At 38.1% G+C, this 21,816-nt stretch overlaps 1 protein-coding gene across 1 annotated transcript; it reads right to left on the bottom strand.

Moving 5' to 3' along the window:
• Positions 1-700: 700 nt before the first annotated feature.
• Positions 701-19,264, bottom strand: LOC133527451 (protein VAC14 homolog). The gene is made up of 14 exons (XM_061864466.1): positions 18,690-19,264; positions 18,438-18,588; positions 17,003-17,233; positions 14,760-14,977; positions 12,040-12,160; positions 10,708-10,831; positions 9,290-9,516; positions 7,927-8,044; positions 6,827-6,932; positions 5,007-5,181; positions 4,359-4,477; positions 3,401-3,480; positions 3,072-3,219; positions 701-2,722 (listed from the first exon to the last, which is right to left on the bottom strand). The coding sequence occupies exons 1-14, from the start codon at positions 18,788-18,790 to the stop codon at positions 2,584-2,586; spliced, it is 2,058 nt and encodes a 685-aa protein (XP_061720450.1). The 5' UTR covers positions 18,791-19,264; the 3' UTR covers positions 701-2,583.
• Between the last annotated feature and the right edge of the window lie 2,552 nt (positions 19,265-21,816).

Genomic DNA, 21,816 nt, shown 5'->3' with positions numbered 1-21,816 from the left:
GAATTTATTGCACTAAGTATTCAGTGTCAGACATGTAGTGTAATATTCTTATTCATATAACTTTACAAGGCTCAATTAGTTCATTATTTTTTTATCTTTTTCTTACAAATACAGAAGTCAAAATGACAGATTAAGACAAACAATCAATAGCTAATTGAGACTTGTAGTGTGTTTATGAATAACACCATTAGTTTTAATTAAATTCTTCTATTATCAATATCATCATCAATGAAAGCCATTGCAAAGAACAGATATGTTAAGGTTGCATCTGTCATCCTTATTGGTGCAATATATGTATATTTGCAATGTATGTAATGGTGCACTAGTAACATTTAACCCTTTTCCAGGCATAGTACGATTTATCGACCACATACGCGCCATCAGAATTTCAACTTTAGCATTCCGATTTAAGGTTCAAATTAGATTACACTTTGAGGAAATGTTACTTGTCTTCAAATGAATCATCAAAGCTGGATTTGTTGGTATATATTTGATTTGGGAAAACCTTGTAGATTGGTGCGGCCTGGAAAAGGGTTAAGTAATAAAATTATTATGGAAATGTAATGAATTCCTATATTGAATTATCATAAGAAAATTGTTTATTGTTAAAAAATATTTTAATGTAAATAATTATGTAGTATACGATAAATAAATAAATGAATTATTATAAAGATTCTAGTTTGAATAATAAAACACAATGTGGAATGTACACATAATATATTTCTGTTTCAAATAACAGTAATAAAATAATTTATCGAGTAACCTAAGCTTAGGTACATTCAGCCGTGGGCTTCATTACACTTTGCTTATAATTATAAAACATACTCCGACAGGGAATTGTCCTCTCCTATAAACAATTCATAAATGTTTCGTGTTTTTCAGCAGGTGCTAATCAACCATTACTTATTTTTAGTGCATTATGCAATTTTACAAAAATAATAAATAATACAGACACGCTTTCATATAGATTTTCGTACATTGCCCCGCATGATGCTATCTCTATTACTCACGCATAAATATATTGCTGTCAAACTCGCACAGTGACATTGACAACTGGCGCCACGGGCGGGACGGCAATATAATTATGCGCGTGCAATAGAGATAGCGGACTTCCGGTTTGAGCGCCAGTTTGATAATCACGCCTCGTGATTAATTACTTTGTTTTATGCTCATTAATATTGTTTAAAGTGTAATATCGATAGCTTATTATACAGTAAACTAATGTGGTAGTGTGCAGTGAATGAAGAATTAATCTTGAAACGCGTTTAACCACCATTTTGGAGTCAACGGCCGGTAGTCTACGTGCTACTTGTAAAGTTCAGCTATCGCTTTACAAGTGCTGATGAAATCACCGTACACTGTCTTGTACTAACCGTACAATTTTAGTTACTATAACCGTACAAAGCTCCTAATACCTTGATACTGGCGAAATAGTCCCACTGGACTGAAGCCATATTTTTAAAAAGAAGAAGAAGAATAGAGATAGCAACAGGCAGGGCAAGTACGAAAATCTATCTTGAAAGCGTCTCTGCTTTAGGAACCCAATTAAAACCAGAAACTAAAGAGGCCAAACCCCATGTCATTCAAACATACAAAAAGTACGAATTCATTTCATAATCACTTTATCATCACAAAATCATGAAAATAAATTGGTAGATCATAGATTTCCACAGAGAAAAATCGATAAATAACGTTTTGTTCTTATTGTATAATGCCACTCATTGATTCAATAACACTTAAAATGGCTCAATTCGAAAATTCTACTAGTACACTAAAAAAATGTGACTAAAATTTCGGTTTGACCATTTAGCAGAAAGGCAGCATATGTGCAGTCTTACCTAAAACAAAATCTTTACAAATACTAAAAGCAACACCCTTTGCCGATCATGGGAGGACCTTATGTGGTTGCAATAAGGGTTACGAGTTGTAAGTTGACAGTTTGGTATTGAATCTGTAAAACTACAAAATACTAGTGCCTGTTATCATAAGAATTTATTCAATCGATGTAGCATTTTATTAAGCTGCTACAATTTCATCACTGCTATCAAAACCATGTTTTTCATCGCCAGTTGCTTTTTATTGACGCCTACTAACCTAGAAATACATTTTGTCCCACACGCCGGCAACAGAATGGAGTCGGCGTGACCGTCTAACAACACACGCCTTCATTAATATTTTCAGTTTACAAAAAGAAAACTTGACAGGCGTATTTTTATATCATCTACTTTTTATTTAGAATTAAGTAGTATACAACTGATCTCTCAAATTTGATGTGAAATATAACGACTTAACCACTTAATTTAAGAACACGTTTTGAAGCGCCCATGGTTCTACAGCATTTTATATCAAAATGCACTGAATGCATTAATTTAAATGAAGATGTTGTATAGTCAATATGAACTGTTTTGTGTCCTTTTCAATAATCAGAAGTATTCGGGGTGGGGTACATAACACAACTAGCCTTGTTCGGCACCTGGTCATGAAACTGATTTTCCATAAAAACCTAGCCACTTCAGGTGAGTTATGGTTCATATCTGTCTGAACTCGTATCCTACTTATGTTTGTATGAGTGAACGTGTCCCGCTACGAGTAGGCGGGGAGCCGCCGCGGGCGCTCCACGAGGCGGTGCGCGCGGTGCGCGGCCTGCACGCGCCGGAACTGCTGCAGGAGCGCTGGGAAGTCCGTGTCGGGCGCCGCCGCCGCCGCCGCCGGACCTATTGTTCTGTGGGTGCACACTCGATTTTATTCTATCATATAAACCGAGTGAGCAAATACGTGCTAAAACAAGTATATCATAAAAAGAGAACTCGACTCTATGTGAGAGTGATTTATTATACGTAATACTCGGAGTCTGTGATGCTGTTAAAAGTGTTATTTCTAGTTTTTTGAGTTATTGGCTCGCTTATTAAATTTTGTTGCTGACGGCGTAGCGGTTAAAAATCAACCAGAGGTAATATAAGTAATCTACGTTTAAAAAATCAAATGTATGAAGAAAACGCCGATTCGATTTGGTAAGGCGATCGCAAAAAGAATTGCATTATAATAAAGTAAGTATAAAAAAACGATCGTACAGTGCAGGTCTGTCCGGGGGCGGGGCGCACTGCAACCGGCGGCGCAACGTGTGGAAGGCCTCGCTCTGCGGCAACAACATCAGCAGCCCGTACAGCGCGCCGCGCAGCTCCGCACTTTGGGACCCGCTCAGCAGCTCTAGGCGCATGTCTGCAAATAACACAGGTGATGAATAATCTTGTCGGCGTCGAATTAAATTAAGACGCCGATTCTACCAAATTAACAATATTTTATTATTTCCCGTAAAATAAAACCGCATTGAGTATTACTGTAAGTTTATATGTCAGAGACAAAATTAAATTAGTAATAAATAATAATCCTATTTACTCACAAGCAAATATAGGCGACTCTATGAGTTGCACAAGCTTGTCTAACTCTGTTAAGAAGTCCACGGTGATTTCCAGTTCACCACTAAATTCTAGTTAAGGAATAATATAGACAATCCAAACCATACACTCTTATTGCACAGTGCAAGAAACAAATCAGAAGATACTATCACTATTAAATTAAATTAAATTACCGTTTATTTCAAGCGCATGTGGCTCATAAAATGTTAGTTATGTACAATAAAACTTAAAAACTATGTTAGTAACAATAAATATCTTAACTAAAATCATAACGATTCACCGTTACTGGGCTTATGAAGCCCGCAACAATGCGTTATGTACGGACAGTCGATCCTATCCGCAGTCATAGTTAGGATGGTGTTGGGGCTGGCGCGCACGCGCCGTACCAGCGATGCGGCTCGCAGGCGCATTGCTGCTTTGAAGCATGTTACGTGCGCGTCAGCGAACATCTGTGACGCACTGCAAAAGCGCGGCAGCCCCATCAACATCCGGAACGCATTATTATATTGAATTTGTAGGGCCTTGTACGATTTTTTTGTAAATTTGCTCCACAGGCTGCACGTGTAAAAAGTGGTACAAAAAGCCCTGAACAGGGTTATTTTACTGTCATTAGAGCAACGTGCAAACCTGCAAACTATAAGTGCCTGTTTCACAATGTCCAAGTATTGGATAGCTAATTAACAAATAAATTAACTGCTAGATAAAACTACCTTAGTTGTAAAGATATTTATCTACCAGTTAAGCTTATTTGCAGACTGTGAAACGCCAACGATGACCTTATTCGTCAGATAAGTGGCAAGTAGCTTATTCAGGACTTGGACATTGTGAAACAGGCCATAACAGACGTAACTTAGCATGATGCCAGGTCGAGTCGTTAGGTTGTTTGAATAGCGTTAGAAAAAGTCAGTTAGTAAAAAATCTTCACTTCCATAAAAAGGATACAAAGTGGATATGAGCGCATTGCAGTGCGCGTAATTGTGGGTCAGTAGACACAGCGCGAGCAGCGACACCGGCGAGTGGCACCAGCAGCGGTACAGCCCCGAGAACAGCTGCTGCGTCGCCTGGGAACCCAATACCAACATTTTGAAACTGCACTTCGGTCGCCAGGCGTTCATATTATTCTGTAACACTGGCGTTTTCATTTCGACTTTTCTTCATTTGGTTTTTTTTTTTATCGTATATTGTATCAATTGATTTTTTATTATTATTAATTAAAAAAAAAAAAACAAAATTGTTTATTTCTTTCAAAACCATGACAAATATTACAATGGCTGGTGTCTCCTTGAAAGTTATTTACACACTACATGTGCTAAAAGGCATCCGCTCTTCCATAGCTAAGTACAATCTGTATTATAGTATTCTTAAAACTATGTTCCTTAATCATTATTTGAGTATGTGTGTGCGTGTGCGTGTGTGTGTGTATGTGTGTGTGAGTGAGTGCGCGGGCGCGCGTGTGCGGCGTGTGCGTGTGTGTGTTTGATTGTGTTGCTTGGCTAGGCTACATATCCTAGTAATTATTCCACCTGATCGTAATTTTTATCTTCTAACTACTTTGTTATTAATTATTTTATTCAATAATAATATTGTTACCGGCGCAGTAAAGTTTCGCAGCTGCAGCCTCAAGTCCTGCAGCTCGGCCGCCGTGAGCAGGATGATGCTGAGCACGTCCACCACGGTCGCCGCGAACTTCAGGTTCGGTTCGTCAACGAGAATCTTCGACAGGGCTTTGTAGATGTCCTCCGCCTTTAGGAGAGCACATAGTTGCCTGTAAAGATAAGTTAGATAAAAAAAAGACACAACAAACAAAAAAACATAAATTAAGAATTCCATATCAATAATGTCAAGATTGTCAATGATAAGTACTCAATTGTCTGAAAAATATATTTATTTTTAGGGTTCCGTACCTCGAAAAGAAACAACGGAACCCTTATAGGATCACTTTGTTGTCCGTCCGTCTGTCTGTCTGTCAAGACCCTTTTTCTCAGAAACGCGTGGAGGTATCAAGCTGGAATTTATATCAAATACTCAGGTCTACTGTCCCTTGGAGCTGTGAAAAAATCAAACTTCTAAACCTACGCAATCAAAAGATACAACCGTTTATTCCGCAAATTTTCGACACTCGCAAGGGAATCAAAACCTACAGGGTACTTTCCGTGAACTCGGAATCTTGAAATTTGGTATGAAACAACGTCTTATAGCACAGATAAAAGGAAGAATTGCGAAAACCGGAAATTTTTAGTTACATCATATAATAACATATACCTACAGGTTTGTACGGAACCCTCGGTGCGCAAGTCCGACTCGCACTTGGCCGGTTTTTTTATTTAGTTAAAAGCACTGTTACATTTTAAATTGTCATTAAGGCGATGGAAACATTTTCTTCATGAGGGACATTTTAACGATGCCCACTGACTTAGGAAGAAAGATTGTTCGACACGCCGGAAACATTATTTGGAATCGGCGTAACAACAAATAATGAAATGTGGATGTTATTAACACACCACGATGTAAAAAATATAAGGATTCCCTTGAGGAGCTCCGAAATCTTTACAAATTGTATCTAGCAAAGATACCGTCAATGTAAAAAAAACATTCCATTCTAGACGGATCCGCCGACGCCGTCAAATAATGTGTTCCCACCGTAAATTCCGAAAAAAGCCGTGTACGTTCAAAATATACACTTTCGCCAACCAATACTTCGACACTTTGACCATTTCACTAGAAAATGTACCCATATGAAGTTAGCACCATGTTGATAGTGTCTCTGATAGGTTGGGCAGGGCAGTGTTTGGGTTGCGAAAGATGAAGCCACTTATCTCGAAGGAAGCTCTAAAGCAGGTGTACTTTGCTCACTTCCATTATATTATGTCGTACGGCACGCTCATTTGGGGTAACTCCACTGATGCCAGAAGAGTCCTCATAGTTCAGAAGAGAGCAATTCGTACACTTGCTGGAGTAAAACACAGACCCATGTAAAGAACTTTTTATTTAGGAACGCATAATGACTCACTACTCACAACACCTCTTTGATCTAATAATATATGTCAGAAATAATATTGCTCAATTTTCTCGTTTAGATTGTCCGGGAAAACAACTGCGTAACACAGGCCGTCTTAGAACAGTTCCTCGTCGCTTGGTGCTTTCAAAAAGGAACCCACGAATAATCGGACCTACTTATTTCGAGCACCTACCTGCCGAGATAAGAAACGAGCAATGCAACGAAATATTCAGACGTAAATTGAGAAACCTTTTGTTGGAAAACCCTCTGTACTCAGTAAATGAGTTCATGGAATTGACATTTTGATTCAGAAATTGTTTTATTCTTATTGTTTTTTATTGACGCTGATTTCTTTATCATACAGAAACAATGAAGTGTCATGAGGTATAGAGGTATTGCTAGATTCTCATACCTAATTATAAACGCTCCCCGGTCTTCTAGTAAATTTTCATCAGCAGCCAGCAGCCTTAGTAAAGCTTGTAGGAACTTGTAATAATAGGGGCTAGATTCCAAATCACCTGTAACATATTAAGATTCTTCATAAACTTTTTTTAAATAAATGTAGCTACCAACTACTAAAATTGTCACTGTTATAAAACAGTTACTGAAAATTTGCTCCAAGGTTACGTTCTCAATTGGATTTAATTCGAGGAAATTACTGGCAATTATTATTTTTAGCCTATTATTACCCGCCTAGGGGTTTGCAATATCCGTCCGATTTTCTTATTCGGATAATTCGAGTAAACAAATCCGAATATACGAATAATGTGAAACAAAATATTTATTCCAAGTAATATAATTCGTAAAACCAACGCTAAAATAAGCGTGGAGTTGATAACGACTGAGATGCTAGAGTGCCACAATGCGAAACTAGCATCTTGCTTAAAAAAAATTGCGTAATCAGCAGAACTAAACCAAAAAAAAAACGGATGCTTCTAGAACTCTCGTAAAACAAGGGGATGCTACTTTCACAGACACCTTAGTGTAAGGCCTGAGTGGACGCTCGAGTCGGGCGTGCAGCGGGGCGGGGCGTGCGGCGTGCATGTTAAACAAATGAAACTCATACTACAAAAAATATTTTGTTTAAATTTGAACTTTAATAACTGTTAATAGAGTTTAATATTATAACTGCCATATATAGTTGCATATGCGGTAAAGGGTTAATTTACCTTCCATTTATTTATACAGTCTATTTTTGTATAAAGTGTGAGTTGATAGCCAAAATGCTGGTTTATATTGTATTTCAATAATTTTTTGTTAGCACGACATGACTGCACGCTCTTATCGCCGCTGCAAATCACAAACAGGTTTGAACCTCTCCGCGACGCCGCGCTCGACGCCGCATTGCCCGCAAACTTGCCCGCTCGGCATTCGCTTTGAGCAGCGTCGACTCAGGACACCAGTATGAGTTTCATTTGTTTAACATGCACGCCGCACGCCCCGCCCCGCTGCACGCCCGACTCGAGCGTCCACTCAGGCCTTACACTTAGCAAAATTGTCTATTCCGCGCACCGGGCGTGCAGGTGCAGATCTCGGCGGCGACGGCCAGGCCGCGCCGCACCACCTCGTCGGCCGCGTCCGTCAGGCTGCCGACCGCGCACGCGAACACTCGCCCCGACTGTGCTGACATCTGCACCACAATCACAATATCTAACTTTAATAATACTAATATTTGTTCAATCTCTCTCTCTCTTTCTTTCTTACACATGTTCTGTCTTATTCTGTTGCTATTCTGTCATCTAACAAACACGGCTTATGCTGAGCGGCATCCTATGTGGTGTACATATACGTTTCATTATTAATATTTGTTATTTTTATGCCAAATAAATATTTTTCTATTCTATTTTTTGTCGACATTTTCATTTTGGATACAACTGTAAGGTCACGTCTGGAAATATCGATACGAAAAAAGTACCAAAAATATGTATACACGACTTTATTGCCCATATATTAAGGTAGTGTATATATATTTTTGGCACTTTTTTCGTATCGATATTTTCAGACGTGACTGTACTATTCCAACAAAAATAAACTTCAACGTACTTTCCGTTGTCAACATCATATTGCATTATCACTATTATCATCCAGCTTTCAAAAGTATACCCAATTTGAGCCCTATCGGATGCAAGGATCATAAAGTGGTTCTAATTTAGCTTCTGAGATTGGACTCGTAATAATGTACATACTAACTAACAGGGCAAGTTAAATGCTTGTCAAAATACTCTTTGGTTGGCGACCAAGTTTGGTAAGTGACGATACATAAACAAGAATCTAAGTCGCTTCTCGTCTATGCAATTTATCGCATAAATCTATTATGTTTTTAGGGTTCCGTAGCCAAATGGCAAAAAACGGAACCCTTATGGATTCGTCATGTCCGTCTGTCTGTCCGTTTATGTCACAGCCACTATTTTCCGAAACTATAAGAACTATACGGTTAAAACTTAAGTAGATGTATTCTATGAACCGCATTAAGATTTTTACACAAAAATAGAAAAAAAAAACAATAAATTTTGGGGGTTCCCCATACTTACAACTATAACTCAACTTTTTTTTTATCAATCCCATACGCATGGGGTATCTATGCTTCTAATATCATTTTTTTCTAAACTGAATAGTTTGCGGAAGAGACACTTCCAAAGTGGTAAAATGTCCCCCCCCCCCCCCCCCATAACTTCTAAAATAAGAGAATGATAAAACTAAAAAAAATATATGATGTACATTACCATGCAAACTTCCACCGAAAATTAGTTTGAACGTGATTCAGTAAGTAGTTTTTTTTAATACGTCATAAATGGTACGGAACCCTTCATGGGTGAGTCTGACTCGCACTTGGCCGCTTTTTAAATTGACCTAATAATTATCGAGGATCACTCACTTGAGTAGGCATCTTACTGTAAAGATGCAAGAACCACTCCAGCGCAGCCACCTTCGTGTGCACCGAGCTGTGGTGCACCATCTGTATCAAGATCCCGACCACCGCGTCCAGGTTGATGCGGCCTCTGTCTTCCTCGTCGCCCTCAGCTCCTGGGGATGATGAAGGGGATTCCGCTTCCACCAGCTTGGTTAACTGCATGTTGACTATCGTGGCGGTTTCTCTGATGCCTGGCGTTTGTCGTTAAGAATTATATGTTTAGAAACTTCGTAGACTCTGACCACGCTAACTTTGCAGCGCAGACTTTATAAATTGTTGTATTTATAAATGTTGTTATGTATTTTTCATGTCACTATATGATGTTATTATAAATGTTGTATTGACTTGTAAAACAGCTCTTGAGACCTACTTGCAGAATAAATTTTTGAATTTTGAAAAACTTGGCAGTAAGAATGCATACGTATCCCTATAAGCTCCATACTTGACGTAACACTTGGCATGAACACTTAGCGTGGTCCGACTCTGTCATTATTCATAATAATCATAATTATATTTATTTATATCTTGCAAAAAAACCTTTCATAACAAATCAATACGAGCCAAGGCGCGCGTCTTCGTGAATAACTGTGGCTGTTCGAAAATCATGGTAATCATCAAGCCATTGACAAACAGATACAACACAACGATGTAATGCTAACAAATATTAGGGCAGGTTTAACAATGAAACAGTTTACGAAATATCAACAAACATTCAATTCTAATGTAGAGGTGATTGATAATATTCACTGTAGTTAAATTTGTTTACAAATAAAAAACGAGATAGCAAGATGGGCGACGAGCTCAATTTCGACAAGATTTTAATTTTTATTAAGAAACTAAGAGCATATGTATGGTTTTGAACCCCCGATCCCTTATCTACCTCTGTCGTTAACTGGACCAGATAGCCTACCCCGAAAAACGCAAATCGAAGCTTCGTTTCGATAGAGAGGCAGGTAAAGCAATTACGATTATCTCCGTAGGTCCTCAGGTAAAGTTAATAAGTAGACCGAGTCAAATGACCGATACTATTTCATTGTTTTTTTATATTGTTGTGTGTTGACGATTCTTATTGGGAGATATTATTTGTGTTCTTTTATTAATTTATCGTTTTTATTTTTATTGTTCTCGTATTTTCGTAAGTTTTGACATTGTACATTTATATTTTGGATTTTGTAAGTATTTACCTACTTACTGTTATTCTAATTGTATTGACAATCCTTATTGGAGCTATAATTTTATTTCATTAGTACTGTTATTATTTTCATTTTTTTTTTTTGACGATCATGATAGAAATTCTTATATTTTTGACATCAATGCAAATTTATTATGTAATTGTCTTTCATGAAATAAATCATCTAATCTAAAAATGAGGCAAAGGATACTCCTTTGCGGCTCGTCGGAGTAGGCGAGGCAGGGCAGCGCGGCGGCCAGCACGCCCGACGCGGAGGGCAGCATGGCGGCGCCCGCCAGCTCCACGAACTCCTTGATCCACGTGATGGCGGTCAGCTGTCACATATACCCATATGTACAGTCAGCGTCAAATACTTCGTAGCAGTCAAAGTAGCCAAATAGTTCGGTACACCATATATTTAGTATGGTGTACCGAACTATTTGGCCACTTTGACTGCTACGAAGTATTTGACGCTGACTGTACAAGCATACCCCGAGGGATTTTGGTGCAGAAATGAATTCGTGTATTATAACTTTTTTACAGTACATATGGTGCTACTTTACCGCACTAGTGCGAAAATTAGCATATTACGTTACTGTGTCGAGCATTTAAAGGGCCATATGTACTGTAAAACGTTGTACGATACATGTGCGAATAGGTAATTCGCAACTCGTGTCGATTTAAAACACTTCAGTCGTGTTTTAATTTATCGCCACTCGTTTCGAATTTCCTATTTTTTGCACTTGTATCGTACCGTACTATTATTTCAAAATAGAATATAGATAGCACCAAATGTGCTTACAATTGTTAAAATAATTTCTGTTTTCACGGTTATAACTTTTTTTTGGCTAGCGTAAAACATTGTATGGATGGTATGGACTATGGTTATAAATCGCTGAGATACACTAACATGTTAAAAAGCGGTGGTGGTCGAGTGGATATGACGTCCGACTTTCAATCCGGAGGTCGTGGGTTCAAATCTTGGCTCGTACCAAAGAGTTTTTCGGAACTTATGTACGAAATATCATCTGATATTTACCACTAGCTTTTCGGTGAAGGAAAACATCGTGAGGAAACCTGCATACATCTGCGAAGAAGTTCAAAGGTGTTTGTGAAGTTCCCAATCCGCATTGGGCTAGCGTGGAGACTATAGCCCGAGCCCTCTCGCGCATGAGAGGCGGCCTGTGCCCAGCAGTGGGACGTATATAGGCTAAATTATTATTATTATTATTACACTAACATGTTCATTTTGTTTAGTCCACGTGAAGGATGGCTGTCAAGTACAAATAATATAGATTTGGGCCTTAACTTCTCAAGTAAACATTGCTAAATCTGAAAATTGCAAGCATTATTTATTTACGCCATCGTTGCTATCCAAGTAAAATAAGTAAAACCGCCGACGCCGTCTTAAATCGGTAAAATTACCAAAATAACAAAAAGCCGTAGATAAAGTGTGGCCATCATCGCCGACGCCGACAAATACCTGCTTTTCAAAAAATTGCTTCTGAAGATTTAGCTTTTACGATATTTTTTATTGACTGACCTGTACAAGTTCGTCGGGCGACTGTGCGTGCGTGATGAGGATGTTGATCATGGCGGCGAACTCCACGCGCGCCGGCTCCTTCTTGATGCTGCGAAGGAACTCGCCCAGCTGGATGTCGCACCTGTCCAATAAACAAAAACATTTCCGATAAGAGGTTTCATTGTTAACAGTACTTTTCTTAAGAGTAGCGCATGTAACTCCTCTGGAGTTGCAGGTGTACATAAGCTACGGAGACTGCTTACCATCAGGCAGGCCGTATGCTTGTTTGCCACCGACGTAGTATACAAAAAAATTCAATAACACATATTTTTTTTTACATACATACATACATACATATAATCACGCCTATTTCCCGAAGGGGTAGGCAGAGACCACGGATTTCCACTTGCTACGATCCTGACATACCTCTTTCGCTTCCTTCACTTTCATGACATTCCTCATACATGCTCGTCGGTTTAGGGTGCTCTTGACCTGGCCTTTTTTCAGGATTTCCCCGATTTGATCAGAGAAAGTCCGCCGAGGTCTACCCCTTCCAGCTCCCTCTTCTACTTCTCCCTTATACACTCTCTTTGTTAACCTTCTTTCACTCATTCTTTCCACGTGTCCAAACCATCTCAACATACCTTTCTCAATTTTTGTCACTACATCTTCGTTCAGTCCACACTTTTCCCTTATCTAAACTATCTACTATATATCTAATCTTATCTTAATGAAATGATTTATATATTGTAATTAATGCTGACATGTTTGAATTATTTTAATGAATTGATTTTTATATTTTAATTGGTGCTGACATGTTTGAATTATTATTATTATTTTTTATTTGTTTATTTTTTCATATCACATTTTATCATATCAAAGTGTACGTATTGCTCACCCGGTATTGTATAGTCCTAGCCCTAAGTATACGTGTTGCATGGTAGATTATAGGAAATTGTAATAGTCATAGTCATAGTTTAACATTATTATTTAAGTCTGTTACTAACACTTATATGGGCTATGCCTGAATTAAACGATTATTTAATTTAATTTTTAATTTAATTTATCACGCTGTTCCTAATTCTATCCTATTCTATTCTATTTATTAGAGATGTGCCGACTAGTCGCCGACTAGTCGGGAAAGCCGACTATCCGGCTACATTTATAGTCGGCGACTAGTCGGCGACTAGTCGGCAAAATGAGCCGAATAGTCGGCTGCCTAGATCTTCCAAAAAAATAAGGAAATAAAATAAAAAACCACCATACTCGAAGTGTTTGCCGATTGGTACCAGTCCACCTCACGAAATAAGTACTTGGCATTGATTACTTTACTTGAATCACCTTCAACATCGTCAAAAAATGTCCACACGCGTGATTTTCTTTTAGACATTATGTTTATAAAGATCACTACTTGTTTATTTAAACTTTTAAACAAAAATTACGATTCGTTTTGTATGTTTTTCTAATAATAACACACCGGAGCAACAAGTGAATCGGAAAGGTAAACAAAACTAGTCAAAACATGAAAACGCAACCACGTGCGGCAGCGAATCAGGCGACCCGAACGTTCCCGATTACGCCCGAACTTAGGCGAAGACCATAGTCGGCTACGCCGACTAGTCGGCCGACTAGTCGGCCACCTGACTGCCGACTAGTCGGCTAGTCGGCTAGTCGGCCAAAACCATAGTCGGCACATCTCTACTATTTATATATTTTTTTACAGAATAAAATTACCGAATGATAGGTTGTAACGTTCTCGTCTCAAGTTAGTATAAAGTTTCAACAGTACGCACGGCACGAGCATCAAGTTAATTACAATCTGGCAAATTTTAAATATTGCTTGAATTTGTAAGTACAGTCAGCGAAACGATTAGCTTAGCAATCTTAGCATACCTGTATATTAGTATGCAGGGGTGATACGCTAATAGATTTGCTGACTGTATATACCTACGCACGACCAAAGGAAGTTAAGTAAACATGTATATAGAGGTATGTAAACAGGCCTCTAGATTTTTTGTAATAAAGATTGTTATTGTCAGTTTTGGTTTTTTACTCAACGCATAAATAATATAGGATGAAATGATAACACTTGCCTGTTATTTAAGTGGCGCACCAGCCTCGTCACACGCAACCGACGTAAACTATTTATATCCTCCATCAAATCGACCAATAAGCACAGTGATAACTTAGTGAATAAACTAAAACAACACATTATTTTATATTTCCTCCTCACTATATTTTATATTTCCTTTAACCTATTAGGAACTATTTTCCCTTAAACCATGGATATTTTATCGACGAGTTATGGATACCGGATTTCCTGTATAAGCAAGCGCTACGATATTTTTATCGTCGTCTATATTATCAGTGTGACTTGAAATAGAAAGATGTAAACAAATCAATGTATCACTGTTGTTGCACGATCATTTGCTAACGATGACCCAGCATGGTCATAATCATAAAACAGTGTGTCAACATTCATTATACACTGGGTTTAAATTTAAAATTCTTAGTTAATTTTATTTTATAACTAACGCTTTACTGACCACAGCGGACTAGTCTTTGCAGTTTACGAATTTTTACGATGGAATAGTCGTCACCATCAGCATAGGACTAAAACATAAGTACGCGATACGACGTCGTGCCACAACACGATGCGAATTCGCGTCAGATTGCGACGTCGTACCCCGGTACGATTCGACATCGTGCCGGCACATATGAATGAAGAGAATGTAACGTACATGCGGCGGATCTCGGCGTGCACGTCGCCCAGCATGACGAGCAGCGGGTCGAGCAGCTGCGGCAGGTGCTGCCGGAGCGGCAGCGCCGGCACGGAGTCCAGCACGCTCAGCCAGGACACGCAGAACTGGCGCGCGGCGGCGTGCCGCGAGTACATGCGCTCGCGGAGCATCGGCACGAACGCGGACACGGAGAAATCGGGGCTTTCCGTCACTATCTCCTGCAGACAAATAATATGCTTGTTGACCACTGTTGTTGGTGTAATGACGATTAAATACTTACTGATATCTTTATATTGGAAAAAGAAACCATGGCAGAGCACTGATGCGTTGGGATGAAGCCATAAAAAGAACAGCCGGTACAGAATGGATGACTGTAACACGGGACACTCAGGACATTGGATAAATGGATAGCACTGGAGGAGGATTAATTAGATATGTTTTATTTTCATGATGATGATGATGATGATGAACCGTTTATAAAGAATGAAGGGCTTTTTTATTTTATTTTATCTTTTTAATAGTACATTACGATACAAGTGCGAAAAATAGGAAATTCGAAACGAGTGGCGATAAATTAAAACACGACCGAAGGGAGTGTTTTAAATCGACACGAGTTGCGAATTACCTATTCGCACATGTATCGTACAACGTTTTACAGTACATATGGCCCTTTAAATGTTCGACACAGTAACGTAATATGCTACTTCTCGCACTAGTGCTAAAAAGTAGCCCCATATGTACTGTAAAAGTATTTTAAGTATGATACAAACTGACAAGACAACTATTTTAAATTGCATTTTGATACTTTGTTTTGTACGGTTTCAACTGTTAATATTACTCTGAGATATTACTTTGTATGAAACGCTTACGCTAGCGGTCGGCAACGCGCATGTAACTCCTCTAGAATTGCAGGCGTACATATGCTACGGAGACTGCTTACCATCAGGCGAGCCGTATGCTTGTTTGCCACCGACGTAGTATAAAAAAAATGAAACGGTTTTTACGTAATTGGCTACTTGACAGTTTTAAGTAAAGTACCTGGGCGACCGAGCAAAGCTCGGTTATAACTATTTATTGTAATGTGGTGGTGTATAGGTGACAATCTTAACTACATTTTTTTACTAAATTAAACTTATCTAAAACAATGAAAATTAAAAAATTATATATAAACTTGCACATATAAAAAAAAAAACAAAAGTTAGTCACCGGGCGAGATTCGAACCCGTAACATTCGTTTAGCAGTCCGCGTCTTAACCCGCTAAACCAGACGGACAGTGGCCGGCAACACGAAATTAGCGACCATATTCTGCGTCGAAAGAAAAACGCATGAAAAATCGAAGACACGCGTTTTCCCAAACATAAGACTAATCTAGATAGATTGTATACCCCCAAAAACCCCCATATACCAAATTTCAGCGAAATCGTTAGAGCCGTTTCCGAGATCACAGAAATATATATACATATATATATACAAGAATTGCTCGTTTAAAGGTATAAGATAATGTCCATCGATCTTGCTTTTCCTGAGGATCAAATGTCTATTTTGTTTTATATATAGGACTCGTGGCATTTGAGCAACACAAAGGTCAGAAATGGGAGTTAAAATCTGACGCTCGCACTCGACGATTGAAACGCCTCTAACAAAATGATAATATGATGTGACGTCACATCATATAAGTCTGTTCTAAATGTATGGAAGATCAAGGAAATTGCCATTTTGACCTTGAAATATTGCGTTTATGTGTATAGTTGTCATACAATTTATTTTTCAATAAAATGTAAGGAATCGAATGGTACCATTTTCTTTTCTGTTTTTGAAAGACATAAAAAAAAAATTCATTTTTGAGAATTCAGAGCCTTGTTTTTTTTAAATAATCTCGATATAATTTTTTGAATTCCACTTTTTTATAATGGATGGCTCATTTTCTATCCATTTAACTAAATTTTGTTATAATATTCAACATGTGTCAAGTACCCAATTAGAAGAGATTTTGCTGGAGGATGATTATTAGCTGTTTGACAATACAAGTAAGAAGGATTTGTAATTTTATAAGGTATTTTTTTAAAGCTTGGAAAAATATGATTAATTTTGCATCCGTGATTAATCGCTGTGCTATAGGAAACCAAGTAATGGATGTAGACTGCTTTGCTGACACAAATAAAAAATGATTTGTTTCATCAGTCATGCTTTGCTTAAGATTTTCAGACTAAGCTTTGTATAAGCTTTATTAGATGTGTTGTACCTTGACAAGTCGGTCCAGCAGTTCAGCTCCCTGTTTAACTTGCGGCTCCGGGTCGGCAGCTAGCTTCGCGAGAGCATCAAAGAGCAGAGGGAAGTGTGCCAGTGCAGCACCCCGGGCCACTTTCACCACGTTGAAGAGCGCCTCGGCCGCTTGGTAGCGGACACGGGACTCACTCTCGCTGAAGCAGGCGACGATCGGCTGGATCAGCTCCGGCAGGTATGCTATGCAGCCCTGCAGACATTTACTTAGTTAGTATTGAAATACCCAGCGCAACGAAGCTGATAATGGAACTACCATGTTATAAAGTAAATTTTTGGTTTACATACCTCAAAATGAAAAATATGAACCACTAATAGGATCACAATGAATTCATTCATAGAAGTGCCCATGCAATTTTGCGGTTTGTTATACATATATATTTTTTTATTGCCTTTTTACTTCAAATTTCAAAAATATTATAAATGTGTATTATGGAACAATCTTACACAAATCGATCTAGCCCCACAGTAAGCTCAATATATAGTTAGCCCTTTAAGCTAATTATGTAAGAAGTCCTCACAGGCTCTCGTGTGTCATCTCAAGAGTAGTAAAAATTTGGAGGTGTCCATTAATTATGCGAGGTGTTCAGAGGGTCAGGGGGTTAAGCTGAAACTTGTGATTCTCATTGGGGGTGGGGGAAATAATAAAAATAGTATATGTCAGGATTACTATCAGGTGCATAATAAATGGAATAAAAGAATCAATGCAGTAATTTATTTTGCTTGTGTTAGTTCCAAGTTATGCTATCAAAATCATTGCAGGCTTATATTGGTCCAACTCTAATGCTGGTGCAGATGCGTAAAAACATGTATTTTTTTATATATTTTCTTTCCTGCTAAGGAGGTGCAAGTATATCAGGTCAGGAGTCAATCAAAATATCAGGAGAATAATGAAGAATCCTGACCATCTAGCAATCTTGATAACAAATAATAAAAATGTAAGTAATGCGACTTTTTAGCTATGGAACCCTAATATCAAAACTACTTGTAATTCAATAACCAGATGAACAGAATCTCTTCTATGAAGTCCATTTAAGGCTTAAAATTTGGTTAGTCTTTGTTGTCAGCATTATTATAAATTTTTTTTATGATCGAGGAGGCAAACGAGCAGACGGATCACCTGATGATAAGCGATTACCGCCGCCCATGGACACCTGCAACACCAGAGGGGTTGTTAGTGCGTTGCCGGCCTTTAAGATGGGAGTATGCTCTTTTCTTGAAGGTCTGAAGGTCATATCAGTCCGGAAATACCGCAGACGACAGTTCATTCCACAGTTTAGCTGTGCGAGGCAGAAAGTTCCTGGAGAAACGCACAGTTGAGGACTGCCAACCATCTAAGTGGTGAGGATGGAAATGTTAATAGACAAGTATATTCATATGAATGCCATGTGTTTCACCTTCCCAAGGCCGACAGCGACGGAGGAGAGGCCCATGAGTGCCCCATTTTTAACATTAGGGTTAGTAGACGCCATCAGGTCTTGGCCCAACACCCGCACCAGCCGCTTGATCTGGCTTGTGTTGTTCGCGTCGCTGAAGTCCTTCACCATCCTGCAAACACAACACCACACCTCTGCTTCAAACTGAACATCATCCACCTTAAACTTGTATAAAACCATGACAAACAAAGCTAAATTAGGACAAAAACAAACTTCTCTATTTCGACTCCAGCGAACTTCCTTTTATCGTATAGTTTGTCACATAGCCCACGGACGCAGGCTATGCTCAGTGGCGCGTAGTCTCTCTCCGACATTTTCAAAAATTTTAGATTATTTCAAGACATAAAATAAACAAATTATTTTGGGAAAAAATCTACAATGATGACTACAACGTCTACAACCGCGGCCCTAAGCAAATGTCAATGTCATAGTACTCATAGTGACAGTACTCTTTGGTTGAGAAATATAATTAGGAACGCCGACCGACTGGGCTGACTTCAATGCAACAAACTAAAAATGACGAGCATCAGTAACCGTTAGCATGATAATTGTTTTATAGTTAAACCTGTGCTTAGTTGTTATTTGCTAAAATTATGATTAAAGATATCGTTTCAATAAATGAATATAAGTACAAAAATATATTCGATCGAAAGTAGTGAACTTCTAAACGAAATCGTATGATGTCTATTCCTACGCCCAACATTAGAGGTTGTTCCGTTCCAAGCAAACAAAATTTGAAAGTGTATTCAGATTTTCTTTGATAATATGTTATCTATCTAAAGTGGCAAGTTTTACATTTCAATCTAAATCAATGATTGATTTATAAAAAATATAATAAAATGGGAAATTCGCAAATAATGTGGTATCAAATTGTACCGTAGTACGATGTTCTCAATAAGAACGTGTTAATAACTCAGCCATCTCTCACTCTCACTCGCACTTGTCATTCCTGTTTATCTGACGATTGGCTGATGTGTTATTAGCTCGCAATAGTTCGATAAAACTGCGTGCAAACCATTAATTACGATCAAAACTCATTAATACAGTGTTGTGATGTGTAGTGGGACGTAGTGTCGTCTTGATATACAATAGTGTTTTTTAAAATGCCTGTGACACTTATAGATCGGTTGCCCTTGCCGAACCTCAAGGTTTATACGGCGGCGAGTGTTTCCCTGCTGTCTGTGGCTGTGTACTATGCGTTGAGCGTGACGGGCGAGGCGGGCTGGCGGGCCAACGCGACGGTGGCGCGGCCGGAGGCCGCAGGCGAGGCGGGGCTGCAGCCCGCGGAGCGCCTGCAGCCCGCGCCAGGGGACCCTGAACTCCTCAACTCCTCGCGGATCATCTCCGAGCAGGTCGCCGACGTGCTAGCCTTCATGATGCAGGAGCCGCTCTGTATGTGGGTAAGTCAGCAGTCAAATCTCAAGTAGATATATATTAGAAAGTTCTTGGTTGATTCTGTGCTGTAACTCAGGTCAGGTCACGAGATGACTCACGTCAGTAAGCCAAGTCTCTTCTCAAGGAAACAGTTCATTATCCTTATTAGAGTCCTATAAAATAGCTTACAGTGGAAGTGAATAGGAATTTCAATAGATTGCAACATGTTTTGTTTATGTCATGCATGTATGTAAACAAATTATTGTTGACTAGTTTAGTTTTGTATGGTGATCTTAATGATAGAATCAAATAACATTCTTAATCTTTATGAATAGTTCCATTTATTATTTAGTGAGTAATCACTTTGTTTAGATATTTAATATAAAATTAAGTTAGCTTCGCCTATGAATTAACTAATTAATTTATATCTTGAAGGGTCATGTGCAACAGGTCTAAATGAACACCTAATTATGAATTTCAACTTTTGTTTTGGTTCACTGATTATTTGTGACATAATGATTGCATTTGCAAATTGTTAAATAATAATCAGTTATTGCACAAGTCTAAACTCATTTGCAGGAAATTGCTCACTTATCAACATGATTGTGTTTAACAGAATAGCAAATTAATGTGGTATTTGAACATGATTAGAATAAACCGAAAACATATAGGACAAAAATATAAATGAGAATGAGTGCAACTATGAAAATAAAAGTAAGTTTACAAATTAAGTAATTGAGGAGTCTTTTCTAAAGGGCTACTTTTATTAAGGTTTTCATAGACAACTAATTTTAGTATGGTTTTCATAAACAAATAAGCCCTTTTGAAAAGACACTCTACAATTGTCTTAAGATGTTTAATTATATTAAAAATCTAAATTTTATTCTGCAAGTAGGCCTCAAGGGCTCTTTTACAAGTCAATACAATATTTATAGTAACATCATATAGTGACATGATAAATACATAACAACATTTATATTTAACAGCCAATAGGTAAACATTACATTATAATAATCTTAAAATAAATAATTACTACAATACAATAGAGATGTATAGTCTCTATGGTTAAAAATACAAAAAATCTGGAGATGTAAAAGGTTTAATTATTGTTTATTAAAAAGTATTATATTTGTTCTTCTTCTCTTCATTATCTTCATTATGATGCAATTATATTATCTAATACATTAAGTAATACAATTAGTAATTATATTGTTTCCTGATAACTGATTCACCTTGAATATCTATTGGTTTAACTTGGAGTCAATTAAATTTAAATAGCCTTAGTGAACAAACATCTATTTTGATTTGATTATGCAAATTCTAATGTTGATGAAAAAGTAGACAGGATATTTGTATATCAGCTGATCATGAGTGTTTTATGTACGTTACTGCTGATAACAGATAAGGTTTTATATGGGAGTTTTCAGAAAATAGTGTTACCAATGACCACATTAGTGCGTTGTTGATAAAACTTAATCACTGTCAGTTTGGTGACATTAAAGTATTAAATCTCAATAAAAACTTGGTTTTGGTGTTCATTTCACAAACTAAATAAAAAAAATAACAACAATTTACTTTAAAAACCAGAGTCACAGCCTGGCCCTATTTTACAATAAATTGCGTAATAAATATGTAAAAATGTGACCAATCGCTGGCCGTAAGTCACCGACACGCGAACACGCGATGTCACGTTGTTTCATAAAATTGCGTATGGAGTCTGTCGGGTTTACCATTGACACAATGAATTGAGTCAACTATAAACCTTATTGCAAAGAGATAAAGTCTAGCCATGGTCAGTTCATTGTGATGCTGTTTCTACCATAGGGGAAGAACACACGGAGCGGTGGGGCACCGCCCGCCGCGAGCCGCGGTCGCGCGGACATACGAATCTGCTTCACCGCTCCGTGTGTTGTTCGCCTTAGTCGAGGGGTTACCAACATTTTTTTATACACAGGGTAGAGTTGGA

This window comes from Cydia pomonella, chromosome 18, assembly GCF_033807575.1.
Source record: "Cydia pomonella isolate Wapato2018A chromosome 18, ilCydPomo1, whole genome shotgun sequence".
Lineage (NCBI taxonomy): Eukaryota > Metazoa > Arthropoda > Insecta > Lepidoptera > Tortricidae > Cydia > Cydia pomonella.
The sequence above is the reverse complement of the archived record's forward strand: the minus strand, read 5'-3'. Positions and strand labels throughout refer to the sequence as shown.

Bases quoted from the DNA above. Each gene is read 5' to 3' on its own strand.
- LOC133527451 (XM_061864466.1), bottom strand. From the start codon at position 18,790: ATGTCGGAGAGAGACTACGCGCCACTGAGCATAGCCTGCGTCCGTGGG. The intron at 14,978-17,002 runs GTACAACACATC...ATTTGTCTGCAG, and splicing joins TGCTGGACCGACTTGTCAAG to GAGATAGTGACGGAAAGCCC. The intron at 10,832-12,039 runs GTCAGTCAATAA...TATATGTGACAG, and splicing joins CGCCCGACGAACTTGTACAG to CTGACCGCCATCACGTGGAT.